This window comes from Vitis riparia, chromosome 18 (assembly GCF_004353265.1).
Source record: "Vitis riparia cultivar Riparia Gloire de Montpellier isolate 1030 chromosome 18, EGFV_Vit.rip_1.0, whole genome shotgun sequence".
In the NCBI taxonomy this organism is placed as follows: Eukaryota; Viridiplantae; Streptophyta; class Magnoliopsida; order Vitales; family Vitaceae; genus Vitis; species Vitis riparia.
The window spans coordinates 34,296,991-34,312,997 of record NC_048448.1 but is presented as its reverse complement, the minus strand read 5'-3'; the positions used below and the strand labels follow the sequence as shown (position 1 = coordinate 34,312,997).

The 16,007-nt window shown below is 37.8% G+C and overlaps 1 protein-coding gene across 1 annotated transcript; it reads left to right on the top strand.

The window, feature by feature from the left end:
* The first annotated feature begins 13,961 nt into the window (after positions 1-13,961).
* On the top strand, positions 13,962-14,708 carry LOC117905763. Its single transcript, XM_034818638.1, has one exon. The coding sequence runs from the start codon at positions 13,962-13,964 to the stop codon at positions 14,706-14,708; it is 747 nt and encodes a 248-aa protein (XP_034674529.1).
* Positions 14,709-16,007: the final 1,299 nt, after the last annotated feature.

Genomic DNA, 16,007 nt, shown 5'->3' with positions numbered 1-16,007 from the left:
GTAATCACTGGTTTTCTCGGCTCTAGAAAGACCACTCTCTCGAATCATATTTTAACTTCACAACATGGAACGGATTGCTGTGATAGAGAACGAGTTCGGCGAGGTGGATATTGATGGTTCATTGGCTGCTAGTCATTCCTCAGTGGCTGAAGACGTGTCATGGTTAATAAAGGGTGTCTATGTTGTACCGTACGAGGGGATCAAGTGAAAATGCTCTGGGAATTGGTTGGGAAAAAGCGAGATTAATTTGATCATACCGTTATAGAAACCACGGACCTTGCTAAACCGGCTCCTGTTATTGAAACATTTTGCACTGCGTGAACAAGAAAGGTGGCGGCTCCGACAGGTTCGGCAGTCGCAGCGGCAGCAGCGGCGGCTGCAGCGGTGGCAGCTACGTAAATCAGAACTCCCATAATCCCAGTTATGTCCAACGTTGATGCACAGCCGCATGCAGATCCCGATATGATTAAGAAGATATGGGCGCGTCTGGTGACTTCCTCGGTTCTCTGGGTCTCAAGATGGACTCTCCTAGATTGCTAGACTTGCCGCTGGTGTGCTTGTTCGTATTCACCGCCGGACTCAGTCCTCCCTATCCTCCTGCCTATTGCCTGCGTTTTCATCAACGTCTACTTATTGGTGCATTTTGTATCTGCTACCTGGACCTGGGTTTCTATATGCCGATGTGGATGAAATCTGTGGAGCTATCACTATGAGAGAATGCAAGGAAGCCTGATGAAACTGAAAGATAAGAACGAGAGATGGAAGGTCCTTTGAAGACGGTGCACGATAGGAAGTTCTAGGTAGTCAATAATCAGATTGAAACTCACAAGCAAAGCGTGGAGGATGGACAGCTACTTGGCATGGAGCCAGTGGAAGAATAACAATTGGCACGACAGTCTTGGACGCCATTAGAAAAGCAGTGGGGAACGAAACCGAAGTGATCTATGAGCCGGGACTTATCACCAGCCATTTTTGAAGGTCAAGATTTCTCCTATGTCGAATTTCTTTGTGCCACCGGTCCAGCAAGGTCAGCAGGGTTAATACCCAAAGGGACAGACGTGGAGCAGATTCTGGGTAGCAGAACCAGCAGCCAGCGCCCCAGACGCGGCAGCAGACGCTTCCCAAGGGGGGGGGACGAGCCTACCCCTACCCTCATGGCCTCAATATGCCTGATTCTCCAATGCCAGGTGTAGCTGGAGGCATGCTTTCAATTCCTTATGACATGGGTGGCAGGCCACTTCGTGATGCTGCAACTGGACAGCCAATACTCATTTCACCTTTGGCTTCAACTCATGCAAGTGTAGCATCTGATCAGCAAAGAACAATGCTGGGTGAAAGTTTGTACCCTCTTTTGGATCAGTTGGGGAATGAGATGGCAGTTAAAGTGATAGGCACGTTTCTGGAGGTGGACCAGACTGAGGTTTTGCATCTGTTTGAGTCGCTAGAGGTTTGAAGAAACAATGCTTGAAATCCAAGAAATTCTTAAGAGGTTAGCAAGCCAAATAGGAGGAAGATGCAAAGAGGAGCTACAGGAGAAGACACTCACTGCATGGCCACCTTTTGCATGGCCGACTTAGGGCCACGTGTCATCCTCCCGAATTCCTTCCTTTTGACTTTAAAAATAAATTTCCTAAACCTCATTTTCTAAAATGATTTCTTCAATTCTGTTTTTTTTTAATTAGTTTCAAATCTTCAAATTTTCCCATCCTTAGCATTTTTCTTAGGTTCCAAAAATCCGCTTTTCAATAAAATAGATCGCCATTTTCTCTTCGGCAAGTCTTTTTCACATTTTCCTCGTTTTTTAAAATGTTTTAAAATAAGTGTGAATTTATCTTCGTAATTCCAAATGATGGAATTTATGAAATTGATTCACTCAAAAAAAATAAACGGGCTTTGGTGGGGGCCCTACATCAAAGAATCTTCTTTAAAATAAAAATCAATTTGAATGAATTGTGACATGTGATGACTTTTGTACTTGATTTGGTGACATGTGAGCTATATTTATGCTCTTTATTGTACACTGACCCCATTTTTGTGATAACACATTGATCGTTTGATGCCCAGGTACGTACCCACTTTTACTTTGATTAGTGTCTATGCATTTTCTGATTCCCATATGCGCATAATCAATTCGGGTATTCATTGTTTTCTTTATTAGATGTCACGATTGCTTCATTTTATTAGTAGAGACCCGACTTTAGGGACTTAGAGGGGTGCTACGGTCTTTACCGTACCTTCTCGATAAGTGACCTGACTCCCGAATCCGATCTGGTTTTTCACAGACCACCTTTTCCAAAATAAGGAGTCACACTTAGGGTTTTTCTTTCTTATTTTGTTTACCATTTTAAAAAATAAAACAAAAATAAGTGACGACTTCAAGTCATTTTCAAATAATCAATAAAAATCAATTTTTCGAATAAAAATCGAGCCCACCATCGAGTGGGAAACGCATGAGCCGAAATACGGGGTCCACACAAAGCCAAAGCCAAGAGTAGGTTATTTGGTATAGATTAAAGTCAACTATAGATTCTATAAAATGAGACTAAGCAATGTCACCCATCCATTATAAAAAGCTCAACTTCATACATTGGGCATAGACTTTGGTTGATAGGATAAGATGAAATAAAATAACCCATATTCCATGGATTTGAAAATATTTATTCTAGAATATAATTTACAATGAAAAATGATATCCTTGAATATAATATCCAATGGACATAATATCTTAAGGTAATATATCTTATATAATATGTTATATTATACTTATGTATAATTTATAAAATGGATAAAAATTTAAAATGAAGTATATATTATTTTTCAACATTTAAAATAAAATTTATACTGCATTCCAATATTTTCTATTTAAAAAAATGAATATTTTCTTGTGTCTAACAATATTAATGATTAAAATATTTAGATTTTATAAATAATGTTTATATTATTTTATTTAATATATAACAATAATTCATGTATACAATAATTTATGATAGATGAGATATGTATATCCTATATCTTACTTTAGGATTAACACATCCCATGTAAAAGGCATATAAAAAAAATAAAAAATAATATATTTCACTATTTATGTTATCTCGTGTTTGGTTAACCAAGGGATATGGTAATTTATTTCATCACTTATCCTATTACCAACAAAACATGGGATAGAATATGCAATCCTCTCTCATATCTTATCTTATGTTATATTCAGGTAACGAAACATGACCATAATGTTCTATGAAAAAATGTTACTTAATAAAATCCAATTAGTCACTTTTAGCATTTGATTTTGCATAGATACCTGATTTTTCAAGATATTTTTAATGAACAAAATTTCTTTACCTATGACTACTTATGGCCTCTTCAGCAATATAGAACGAAGCATTAAATTCCTATGAAACTTCTAGGAAGAAAGTCAGGACTCTAAAGTAAACGAAGTCAACATCTCAAAATATTTCTTTTGAATTTGTGGGGCTAGCATTGCCTTATGTATTCTCAATTATTTTGCATTTTTAGGGCTAGCTAGCAATTGTCTTTTCCTTTGGAATTACATTATAGTGGGGTTGGTAGAAATAGGGACAGCTCATCCTTTGGAATTGCTTTTTGTTCTCTATTAATTTATGTATTAAAATCGCTGTGACTCACTTTTCCTTCATCTCTTTGAAAGAATTATATTCCCTTGAAAAGATTTATCTTTTTTATATTAGATCATTAATTACTTTTTCTCTGCTACTTTCTACGTACCCCACACGGTTTGTGGGACAAGAAGATGACTTTTTTTAGCCTCCCCAAGCCACTTATGCATCCATACAATAGTTGGAGGATCCTATGCGATGATACAAACCTTCACCTCTTAATTTCTAATTGAATGCAGAGAAGAAGCTTCATAATGATTTTTCTTTTTCTTTTCCCTTTTAGTAAATGATGTGTTCAGTTGTGGTATGCTAAGGGTATTTGGTAAATCAAGTTAATAACTTAAAGTAACTTAATAATTTAATTTAAATCATTAAATAAATTAAATATATTTTGTAAATAACTTAATGATATGAGTTAAAGTTCAAAAAAAATTTAAATAGTAAATAGAAATAATTAACCTATTCTTAAGTCTATAGCTTTATTTTACTTTTTACCCTCATTTATCCTAATTGCTTTCATGGTCTCCTTTACGACTCCATGATCTCTACTATTATTTGAACTTCTTTACCCTAATTATAATTTATGAGGATAAATACATTAATTTGATGATTTAGAATAAATTTTAAATTAATTTTATCGAACAACTTAGGAATTAAGTAATAAGTTTTAAGTAAATAACTTAAATATAATTTAATTTAAAATCAACTTAAATTATTAAGTAATAAATATTAAGTTTAACCAAACAACCCATAAACTTGTTTTATTAGATAATGAAGATTTAATGGAAAGAATATTTGCGCATAAATTATAAGCTCATCAAAACTTGTCAAAATTCCTTATATATTAATCAAGAACTTGTGGTTATCATTTTGTAGACCCCTCATTAGCTACCCGGGAGTGAGCTGTCTTTTTTATTTTTTGGAGGAGTAGGGGACGGCTTCTAGCTTCATGCATGAGACACATGGCAACGATGTGACCACCTTGCCATGGCGGTGGTTGAAGCAGTGGAGCAGAGGAGTAGTTGAAGAGGGGGGATGGCTAGAACGAAATAGCAGGAAATGATGATCTGAGCAGTAATAGGGAGCTGGTAGAAGCTTGCATGAAAAAAAAGAGCATGGGAGGTTGAGAAGAAGGAAGAGAGTGGATCGACTGAGGGTTTTAGGAGGTTTTTTTTTTTTTTTTTTTTTTTTTGAGAGTTTGAGAGAAAAATATGGGAGTAAAAAGTTGCAGGGAGAGGAAGGAGGATTTCGGGGCCAGATTGGAGGAAAAATAGAAAGAATAGAAGAAAAGCAAGAGGCGTTTCGAACTAAGGAGAGGAGGAGCTTGTCATTTTGGTCTAGGTATGGTTCTAGCATTCTTTACATTTTCCCTTTCGGATTGTTTTATTCTATTTCATGTTGATCTTGGTTTCTTCTTGGTGCAAATATGTTGAACTCGACTCTGAATTTATCTATCCTTATGGAAAACAGAGCATTAGTGTTCAGTTGTTTGCATGTGTGTTTTGTTGTTCTTTTTGACAACCCAACATAGATATCCCGTTGTCTCGTAATCAGAATATGTCATTGGATCATATCCGGAGTAACTGTGGCTTTCCGCATTTGTTCTCAGTTGACAAGATTTTGAGAGAAAGTCATTTTCCCGGTGTTTGTTTCCATTCAATAGAGGAACTTGAATAATTTGAAATTTTAGAGTTGAATGGTGCTTATGACATGGGTGGCAAGACGTATGATGCATTAGTGAGTGCGTCTATCGAGTCAAAATCAATTAGAGGGGTGGAAAAGGTGTTTAGTTACATGATTAATAGTGGGTTTAATCTGGATGAGTATTTGAGGGACATGGTTTTGTTAAATGCATGTAAAATATGGGATGATGACTGATGCACATAGATTGTTTGATGAAATGCCGATGAAGACCACAGTAGGATGGAATTCCATTATCGCGGGTTATGCACTTCACGGTTATAACGAAGAAACATTGAGTATGTATTATGAAATGCGGGGACCACACATGGCCACTCTCCTATGTCCATTTCCAAAGCCCACTTGCTTATCTCATTCATTCATTTTCATGCCTACTTCCAAAAATGGATTTTCAAAAAAAAAAAAATTGTTATCAAATGATTTTAATTCTTCAATCTTTCTTTCTTTATTTTAAAATAAGTCCAATTTTAATAAATCATTTGCCACCATGTGCAGCCTTTGTTGAGGTCAAGGCTACTGTGTTTTCTCGAAATGCATGCCCACCCTCAGTGTTTGGCCCTCTTAATTCTTCATATTTTAACGTTAAAATTTAATTTATATAAAAATTCTATTCCCAAATAATTTTTTAAAATTCACATTTTTAAATTCTCAAATAATTTTCAAAATTCCAATTTCTTTCCCAATTAATTTTCTAAACTCTAATTTCTTTCAAATTTAATTTTCAAAACTCCAATTCTCAAATAATTTTCAAAATTCTAATTCCTTTAAATTTTAATTTTCAAAATTCTAATTCTTAAATTTAATTTCCAAAACTCCAGTTCTCAAATAATTTTCAAAATTCCAATTTCTTTCAAATTCAATTTCCAAAATTCCAATTCTTAAATTTAATTTTCAAAATTCCAATTCTAAAATAATTTTCAAAATTCCAATTTCTTTCAAATTTAATTTCCAAAATTCTAATTCTTAAATTTAATTTTCAAAACTCTAATTCTCAAATAATTTTCAAAATTCTAATTTCTTTCAAATTTAATTTCCAAAATTTTCACTTTCAAATTTAATTTCCAAAATTCCGATTCTTAAGTTTAATTTTCAAAATTCCAATTTCTTTCAAATTTAATTTCCAAAACTTCAATTCTTAAATTTAATTTTCAAAACTCCAATTCTCAATTAATTTTTAAAACTCCAATTTATTTCAAAAATTAATTTTCAAAATTCCAATTCTTAAGTTTAATTTTTAAAACTCCAAACTCGAATGATTTTCAAAATTCCAATTTCTTTCAAATTTAATTTCCAAAATTCCAATTCTTAAATTTAATTTTCAAAACTCCAATTTTCAAATAATTTTCGAGAATTTAACTTTCAAATAAATTTCAAAACTCTAGTTTTCTTTCAAATAATTTTAATTTCATTCTAGTTTTCAAATATTTTTTAATTCCACCACTTTTTACCCTTCATTAGGGTTTTAAGTCACTAAAAATCTCGTTTTTAAATAAACTTGCTACCTTTCCTTTCAGGTAAGTACTTTTCTCAAATTTTCTTTCATTTTAAAATAATTTTTCGCTTTCCTTGATTTTTAATAAGCATGAATGATTTTCATAATTCCAAAACAATGGAATTTGTGGGATTAATTCATGAAAAATCAATTAGGCTTTGGTGGGAACCCTACATATGAGTTTTCTCCTCTGATTGTCAACTGTTATGCTTAATGAATATTGCATGATTTTTGTCTTGCTCTTTGATATATATATATATATATACACGATAATTTTGTACTTGAGTTAACCTTGTTTTCATGATAGTGCACTATTATTTGCTGCTAAGGTATGCTCTCACTCCTATTTCGTTTATTCATTCGTTCTCATGCTCGATATGTTTTATTATTTGATCATTTCATTAGTATCCATTGATTTCCTTATCAATTGTCACACTTGCTTCACCTTATTTAGTAGAGACCCATTTTTAAGGGCTTAGAGGGGTGCTACGGTCTTTACCGTACCTTCCCAATAAGCAACCTGACCCCCGGACCCAACTTTGGTTTTCCTCAGACTGTCTTTTCCAAATAAGGAGTCACACTTAGGGTTTTCTTTCTTATTTTTTTCCCTTAAAAATAAAACAAAAATAAGTAACAACTCTAAGTCTTTTCTAAAAATCATATTTTCACCAAATAAACAAATAAAAAAAGCCAGTTTCGCCATCGAGTGGGAATGCATCGAGTGAAATATGGGGTCCACAAAATGCCAACTTCACTAGGGAGTGTTTAGAGGGTCAAGCTTGAACTTAAGGTGAGGCAAATGCGGTGTTTGATTAGTCGATTGATGGATACCTTCCCTTTGTGCTTTTCTATGCTTGAGTGATCATAACACATTGAGGATTTTGATTTGATGATTTTCCATGCTTGATCATTATATCCATTTGAGACATTAACATGCTGATGATATTGATTGATTCTCTTGATTGTCTTAGCATATTGGTTTTGCTCTTGCCATGATTATCCTGCTCATTTTGACATGTATGTTCATTTTGTTGTATATCTTGTTTGTCTTTGTGTTGATTCTCCTGCTTGTATATTATCTTAATCATCTTGGAGCATGCTATCCTTGCTATATATCCATCTCGATTATCACTCTCTGCTTAGCTTGTGTGTAGATTTAGATGATATATACATGTGTTTTGCATGACTTCTTCCTTTCCGTGTGATTGCATGAGTTACTTGACTGTGTGGGACACACACCTATCCCCTTATATCCAAGTTCCTAGTCTCGGTCGAACTAGTTTCCCTTGATCTCGTATTTGATATGAGACTTGTTGCTTTGTTTGCTCTTCGACCGAGCTAGTGATTAGGAGTAGGGTCTAGCGATGAGCTATATTTATGTTTGGGAGCATTTTGGAGGAGGTCGACATATTGATGCTGATTGGAGTCCGATCTTTGAAGACTTGTATAGCCCAGAGCAAAGCTTCATGGATATTTGTGTGACCAATGTGTTTTTTTTTTTTTTTTTTCTGCTTTAACTTCATAGTTTTTCGGATGCACCCACACCACTCACTGTGCACTTTAGTTGACTACTGAGTGCTGAGAGTTGCAAGAGCTTTCATTATAGGAAACCCTCCTGGGATGTCGAGGTAGTGCATGTGTGGAGGTGATGACCACCTTGCATGGAAGCACCTCGTCTCTTCGGAGGCATGCAGAGGATTGCGTACCGCCGGAGGGTATGATCACTTCTATTAAGGATCCTTTAAAGTCCACCTCTCTTCTTTTAAGAGCCACATTGACCTTGTAGGTTGAGCCTTAAATCCTTTGATTAGGATTTCATTTCCTATACGTGGGTGCATCTGTGGGTCTTCAGAGCTGGGTCAGCAGTGATAAGTTTAGTTACCTTCATAGTAGTCTCTTATATATTTGCTCAGAATTGGATATCAGTTTGAATACTTCCAGGTTACCTTTCGGCATATTTGATAGACATTCCTTATAGAATTTCTCTTACACTGTATCTTATTTAGTATTTCCACTATTGTAAGAGTATTGATACATTCGATCTGGGTTTAGCTTCTTGGATCAGAGTTAGAGTTAGATTGATCAGAGTGTCAGACCAGTTAGATCAAACAAATATGGATTCGCAGGTGGTTATCGTTGATCAGTTTGCTTCGGCCATGGCTTCGATTCAGGAGGCTATAACTAGCCTCGACCAGAGGATAGATGGGCAGCAGGCCTAGCAGGTCCCGCCTTAGGATGGCGCACAGTACGACCCTATACTACTACCACCCCCTCCACCCAGTCAGTCAGCACCATAGGCTATACCTTTCACTCTGCATAGTCAGACCGAGGTTGCCCCGCCTCCTGTCATAGTGCCTACCCCAATCTAAGAGGACCCACATGCTCGTATGGATAGACTTGAGTAGAGATTGAGGCAGTTGAGGACTTCAAACGGAGCTATTACTTGGGAGGACTTTGATAGAGCACCAGTGGCCAGTTTGTCGGCCAAGTTTAGGATGCCTGAGATTGAGAGATACACGGGCATTGGCTGTCCTCACATCCATTTGAGGCTTTACAATATGGTTATAAGGGCCCATGGACTGGATGAGGCTCAGATGGTCATGCTTTTCCCTATGTCCCTGAGTGGTGCGGCGCAACGTTGGTTTGCTTCATTGGATACATCACGCCGCCGGACTTGGGATGATTTGACCCAGGAGTTTTTGAGACAGTTTGCATTTAACACTGTCATTGATGTTTCGAGAAGAGAGTTAGAGGCTTTGAAGCAGAGGCCAGAAGAGTCAGTCACCTCATTTATCTCCTACCGGAGGGAGAAGATTTCATAGGTTATTGATAGGCCATCTAAGATGGATTAGATTAGCATGGCTATGAGGAGCTTGCAGCCTTGATTTGCTAGGCATTTGATGGGATTCCCACACATGGACTTTGACTCTTTGGTGCAGGCATTGTATGGTATAGATGAAGGCATAGCTAGAGGATTAGGGTCCAAGTCTTTCCCTACTAACTCTAAGGGGAAGAAGCCTTTAGGAGGACAAAGATTAGGAAATGTTGGTGTTATCAGTTCAGCAGGGTTAAGACCTCCTAGACACTATCAGACAATTGGGTAGACTTTTGGATTCTACTACTCACCACCACCTCATGTGCAGTATAGGCCACGAGTACTTCCTCAGTCGTATGATAGGCTTACTTGTCTTCACACTAGCATTGCCTTATTATGCCACATAGGGCACAGAGAGACCTTCGGCTTTATATCCTATCCCAGTACAGCCATGCTATGCAACACAGATTACAATGAGACCTCCAGCTTCTTATCCTAGACCTAGAGCTCCGTAGACTTTCGCTCCTTTCGCTTTGAGGACGTAGAGACAGTTCTCATAGTTGGATATGTCGTTGAGCCAAGCTCTTTGGAAGCTCACAGAGGCTGGATTATTGAAAACTCTTGCTCCTAGGCCATTGCCTCAACTTATCCCACCACAGTTCAGGATAGATTTACATTGCGCATATCATCAAGGGCCAGAGCATGAGACTGATCGTTGTACTGCTCTGAGACATGCCATCCAAGACTTGATTGATCAGGGTTTGGTTCACTTGGGTCAGATGAGTGTAATCACTAACTCGTTACCAGCCCATACTACACATGCAGTTCCCCCTCTGGCCAATGACATACATTTCATTGACTTTGCCGAGCTTGATGATCATATCCACATGTTGAGTTGGGATGACTATGAGTCAGAGCCCATAGTAGTGGATGAGAGCTATGAGGTTGATGTAGTGATCTCAGACTCACAGGCATTTGCACCATTTAGACCGGTCCCTGACATGCCACCATTGCAGTTGACCACGATTGGGTCGTTGATTCACCTATGTTATAGCATTCAGTCTCCGTTTATATTGAGTCGAGATCCTGATGAGATGGCTGCTCAGGATGTTCAGTATGTCATTCGCGGAGGTAGGGAAGTATGATAGCATCCTCTCACAGCCGCTAGACCCTTGGAGGGTGCAACCTCTCATGAGGATATCGGACGAGAAGATGATGAGATTTTGAGACAGTTCCAGAGCACCCAGGCCCGCATCTCCATTTGGAGTCTTTTGGCATCATCTACATACCACTGGGAGGCACTGATCAGGGCGTTGAGTCAGATACAAGTTGAGACATCTACCTCTCCTGAGGGATTGATCTACATGTTGACAACTGACAGGGCCACATGCATTGTCTTCTCTGCTGATGATCTACCCCCTAGAGGTTTTGACCATACTTTACCTCTCTACATTTCAGTCGGTTGTTCAGGCCATCGAGTCTCATCTGTCCTTTTGGACAATGGCTAGGCCCTGAACGTCTACCCCTTAGCTACTGCAATTGCCCTCGGCTATGCGCCTTCAAACTTTGAGCCATTTTCTCAGACAGTTCGAGCCTATGAAAATACACGTAGAGAGGTTTTGGGTACGTTGACATTGGATTTGCATATAGGCCCGGTCACATTCTCTGCTTTATTTTAGGTTTTGAGGATTCCCACATCCTTTAACCTATTATTGGGTCGACCTTGGATCCATAGAGCAGGAGCTATACCATCTTCCCTTCATTAGAAAGTGAAGTTCATATATGAGGGCAGAGTCATTACTATACAATCTATTGGAGACACTTATTCTACTTCTGAGCCAATATTAGAGATTAGTCATGGCGACGACGACCTATTTCTAACTGGCTTCACCTTTGATGAGATGCAGACTGTGGAGGTTGAGCAGTTATGTAGAGATCATGTGGCACTTCCCTTTGATGAGCATGGTAGTACAGTGGTTTTGGACATGATGAGATCTATGTCTTTCTTACTTGGCTTAGGTTTAGGGCGTCGTCAGCATGGCTCTGGAGAGTTCATTGCCGCAGTTGATCACGATACTCCTTTCGGTCTTGGTTTTGTTCCTACTGAGGCCGATTATTGATATATGGCGCGATTGCGTAAGGAAAGGGTGAGAACCCGATTGACTCACACACCATTTGACTATCCTGTTCGCCCATACAGCATGAGCTTGGCGGACTACATTGTGAGGGCACCGGAGCTACAGACGCATTCAGGTGGGATTATTGATGGATTTAACACTATTCAGGAGGTCGAGCTTCAACATCTTGTCCATCAGCTGCGGTTGAGTGAAGGAGCTCCTGGCACTTCCGCGTCTACATTGGCCGCCCCATTATCTCCAAATCGTATGAGCCTTATGACACTCTATTTCCTGGATAAGGTTGATGAGCATGGGACATTTGCTGAGGTCGGGGACATGGTGGATGGAGTTGTTCCACACGACGGGTACATTGATGAGATGCTTGTGATGAGTATGAGTCAGATTGATGGGATAGTCCAGTCTGAGTTTGCTTCGCCATTTGATCTATTTGGGGTGTCCGTCATCGAGGTTGCTGAGGAGATCCAGATTGATCCTGTTCTGGAGTTTTCAGAGGCTGATATAGTTGATGATGATGTATTTGTGGGTGTTACTAGCCCCATGGTAAAGTCCGAGCATGTGGACCCACCACTTTCTTTTGATGTACTGTCGGGATTTGCCTCCCGTTCTGATGATGTACCGACTCTTTTTTCATATATGGATATGAGTCTTTTTTAGTATTTGCCTGTCTCTTGTGACATCACTTTATCTGCACCTCATTCACCCACATTACAGATATTTGATATAGATGATGAGGTTATACAACACAATTCAGATGAGGACTCTTCTTCTGCTTCTGATTCGAGTCTTAGTGATCAAAGAGTTTCGCTTACTATAGGAGATGCAAAGATTATTGATTTTGGTAGAGTAGACCAGCCTAGGGAGCTGAGGATTGGATTGGATTTGTCTACAGATGAGATGGATGGCCTTGCCCAGTTGCTTAGATCATATTTGGATGTTTTTGCATGGTCTTATGAGGACATGCCAGGACTTGATCCATCCATAGTCCAGCATCACTTGCCACTTCTACCTCATGTCAGACCGGTTAAGCAGAAGTTGAGACGATTACATCCTTGTTGGAGTTTGTAGGTGAATGAGGAGATTCAGAAACAACTCAGTGTAGGATTTTTATCAGTGGTCGAGTATCCCGAGTGGCTAGCCAATGTCGTCCATGTTCCCAAAAAGGATGGCAAAGTGAGAGTTTTTGTTGATTTTCGAGATCTCAACAAGGCCAGTCCCAATGATGATTTTCCTCTCCCACACATCGACATGTTAGTTGATAGTATGGCAGGTAATTCGATGTTGTCCTTTATAGACAGATTTTCCAGGTACATTCAGATTCTAATGGCTCTAGAGGACATGGAGAAGACGTCTTTCATTACTAAGTGAGATACTTACTACTACAGTGTGATGTCGTTTGGTTTGAAGAATGCAAGAGCTACCTATCAGAGAGCAATGACTACCATTTTCCATGACATGATGCATCAGGATGTTGAGGTCTATGTAGACTACATGATAGTGAAATCTCGAGATAGAGCAGATCACCTGGAAGCTTTGGAGAGATTTGTTGAGAGGATCAAATAGTTCAGATTAAGACTGAATCCTAAGAAATGCACTTTTGGAGTGACTTCTGGGAAGCTACTGGGATACATGGTTAGTGAGAGAGGCATAGAAGCGGATCCAGATAAGATCAATGCCATCTTTGACATGCCTGCGCCGAGGACTGAGAGAGAGATCAGAGGTTTCTTGGGTAGACTTCAGTACATTAGTAGATTCATCGCCAAATTGACATATATTTGCGAGCCTATTTTTCGATTCTTGAGGAAAAGTCAGCCTACTGTTTGGGATGATCAATGCCAGCGCGCATTTGAGAGGATTAGAGAGTACTTATTATCACCTCTAGTCTTGGTGCCTCCTATACCAGGTCGTCTCTTACTCTTACACCTGTCAGTCTCAGACATAACTTTGGGGTGCATGTTGGCTCAGCTCAATGATTCAGGAAAGGAGCGAGCTATTTATTATTTGAGTAAGAGGATGTTAGAGTATGAGATGAGATATGTTATGATTGAGCGTCTTTGTTTAGCGTTAGTTTGGGCCACCAAGAGATTGAGGCATTACATGACACAGTATTCAGTGCACTTGATTTCTCGCCTAAATCCATTGAGGTATTTGTTTGATAGACCCGCATTGACTAGTAGATTGATAAGATGGCTCGTACTTTTGACAAAGTTGATATTCATTATGTCACTCAGAAGTCTATCAGATGGAGCATTGTTGCAGATCACTTAGCCTCACTACCAGTTTCTGATGGTAGAGCGACTGATGATGACTTTCCTGATGAGGATATCGCTGTAGTGAATAGTTTGTCAGGTTGGTACATGTACTTTGATGGTGAGGCCAACCATTCTGCATACAGGATAGGTACTCTCCTGATATCCCTTCTTGGTGACCACATTCCTAGATCTGTTCGTTTAGCATTCCCTGATCGACACCCTGCCACGAACAATATTGTTGAGTATAAGGCTTGTATCTTGGGATTGGAGATAGCTCTTGAGCTCGGGATTAGACAGATGGAGGTGTTTGGTGACTCTAATATGGTATTGAGGCAGATTCAGGGCCATTGGAAGACTAGAGATGTGAAGCTTAGGTCTTACCATGCATACTCAGAGCTACTGGTTGGGAAATTTGATGATTTGAGTTATACACATCTGTCTAGAGCGCAAAACCAGTTTGTTGATGCTTTAGCTACTCTAGCTTCCATGATTGATATTCCTATTGATATTGTTGTTCGCCATTTACTGATTGAGTTAAGATCAGTTCCTACCTATTGTTGCTTGGTTGATGAGGCAGAGTTAGATTATGGTTTGCCTTGGTACCACGACATATATCAGTTTTTGAGACTTGGCATATATCCTGAGGTCATCATGACCAAGGACAAAAGAGCATTGAGATAGTTAGCCACCCGATTTGTGATATGTGGGGAGACACTGTATAGACGATCAGCTGATGGGATGTTACCATTGAAAAGGAGAAGAGAAGAGGAAAAACTTATTAAAGAGAATGTGAAGAAGGTTTCTTGCCAATAAATGAGACAAAATTAAAGAGGTGAAAGTTGCTTCCCAACATATGCCTTTTATAGGCATTTTATTAATTCACCTTCTTGTGCCCTTTCTTGAGATTAATTTGGAGGGCCAAAATATGGGGTTTAGACCTTTTTATTATTATTATTATTTAAATGATTTCTCCTTGTTTTATTGTGATTTTTTTCCTCCATTTTTCCCTTCCTTTGAAAGGTTACCTTGCAGCACTTGTAAATATCATAATGTCATCATCATTGTACTGAATTCTTGGGTTTGTATCAACTTAATTGCCAATTGAAACCAATTTAGTATCTAATAAGTGATATGATTTTAACTTAAAACTTATCAGTATAGAAAATTTGAGTATTGGGTATTAAATTGTATGATCAAATCAACATGGGTCATCTCAAATTTCAACCTAAAAATTTGTGTTTTACCACCAAAATCACTGTCTACCATGGTAGTTTCACAAATCTCTTGCAATTACTTGTACCTACTATTTCTTCTTTTATTTGTTACTTTTCTTTTTACTACCAACCAACTTTTTGGAATTTGAAGAAACAACACTTTCAACGATGAGACAAAGATACGTAACCACCCACCATCATCATGATTTTGAAGTCTCCAAGGTGGACTTTAATTCAAAAGTTGATTAGTGGAGAGATTTGTGTTTAATGGAGGTTTAGGAAAGTTCTCTGCAGAATGGGAGTTCATGATTATACCTCCATTGAAAAATCCTAGTGGGGATCCAAATTTGGGGCATGTTTTTCTTTTTTTTTTTCTTTTTTTTTTCTTGATTTAAAATTTTGAAAATCATTTTACAAATGATGTTTGGTAACTTGTTTTACATTTGTAACAATTTTTTTTTTGAAAAATAAAGAAATAAAATATATATTTTTTAATTTCTATAGCTTTCTTTAAAATATTTTAGAATTAACATTCACTACTTGTTAGTATTTATTCTTTTTAATTAAACTAAAAAACCAAATATTTTTGTGGCCTTTTGCTTTTACATATAAAAAGTAAAACTAAAAGTGTTGAACAAATTTAATATTAGAAAATTTAAAATATATTTGAAAAAACATTTTTTTTATTTTTAAAAAATAATAAAAGCATAAGCATATTCGTATCCCAATTTAGTTAATATTTAGAAAGTTTCTAATTTGTACTAAA

Coding starts and splice junctions, on each gene's coding strand:
- LOC117905763 (XM_034818638.1), top strand. CDS start 13,962: ATGGCTCGTACTTTTGACAAAGTTGATATTCATTATGTCACTCAGAAG.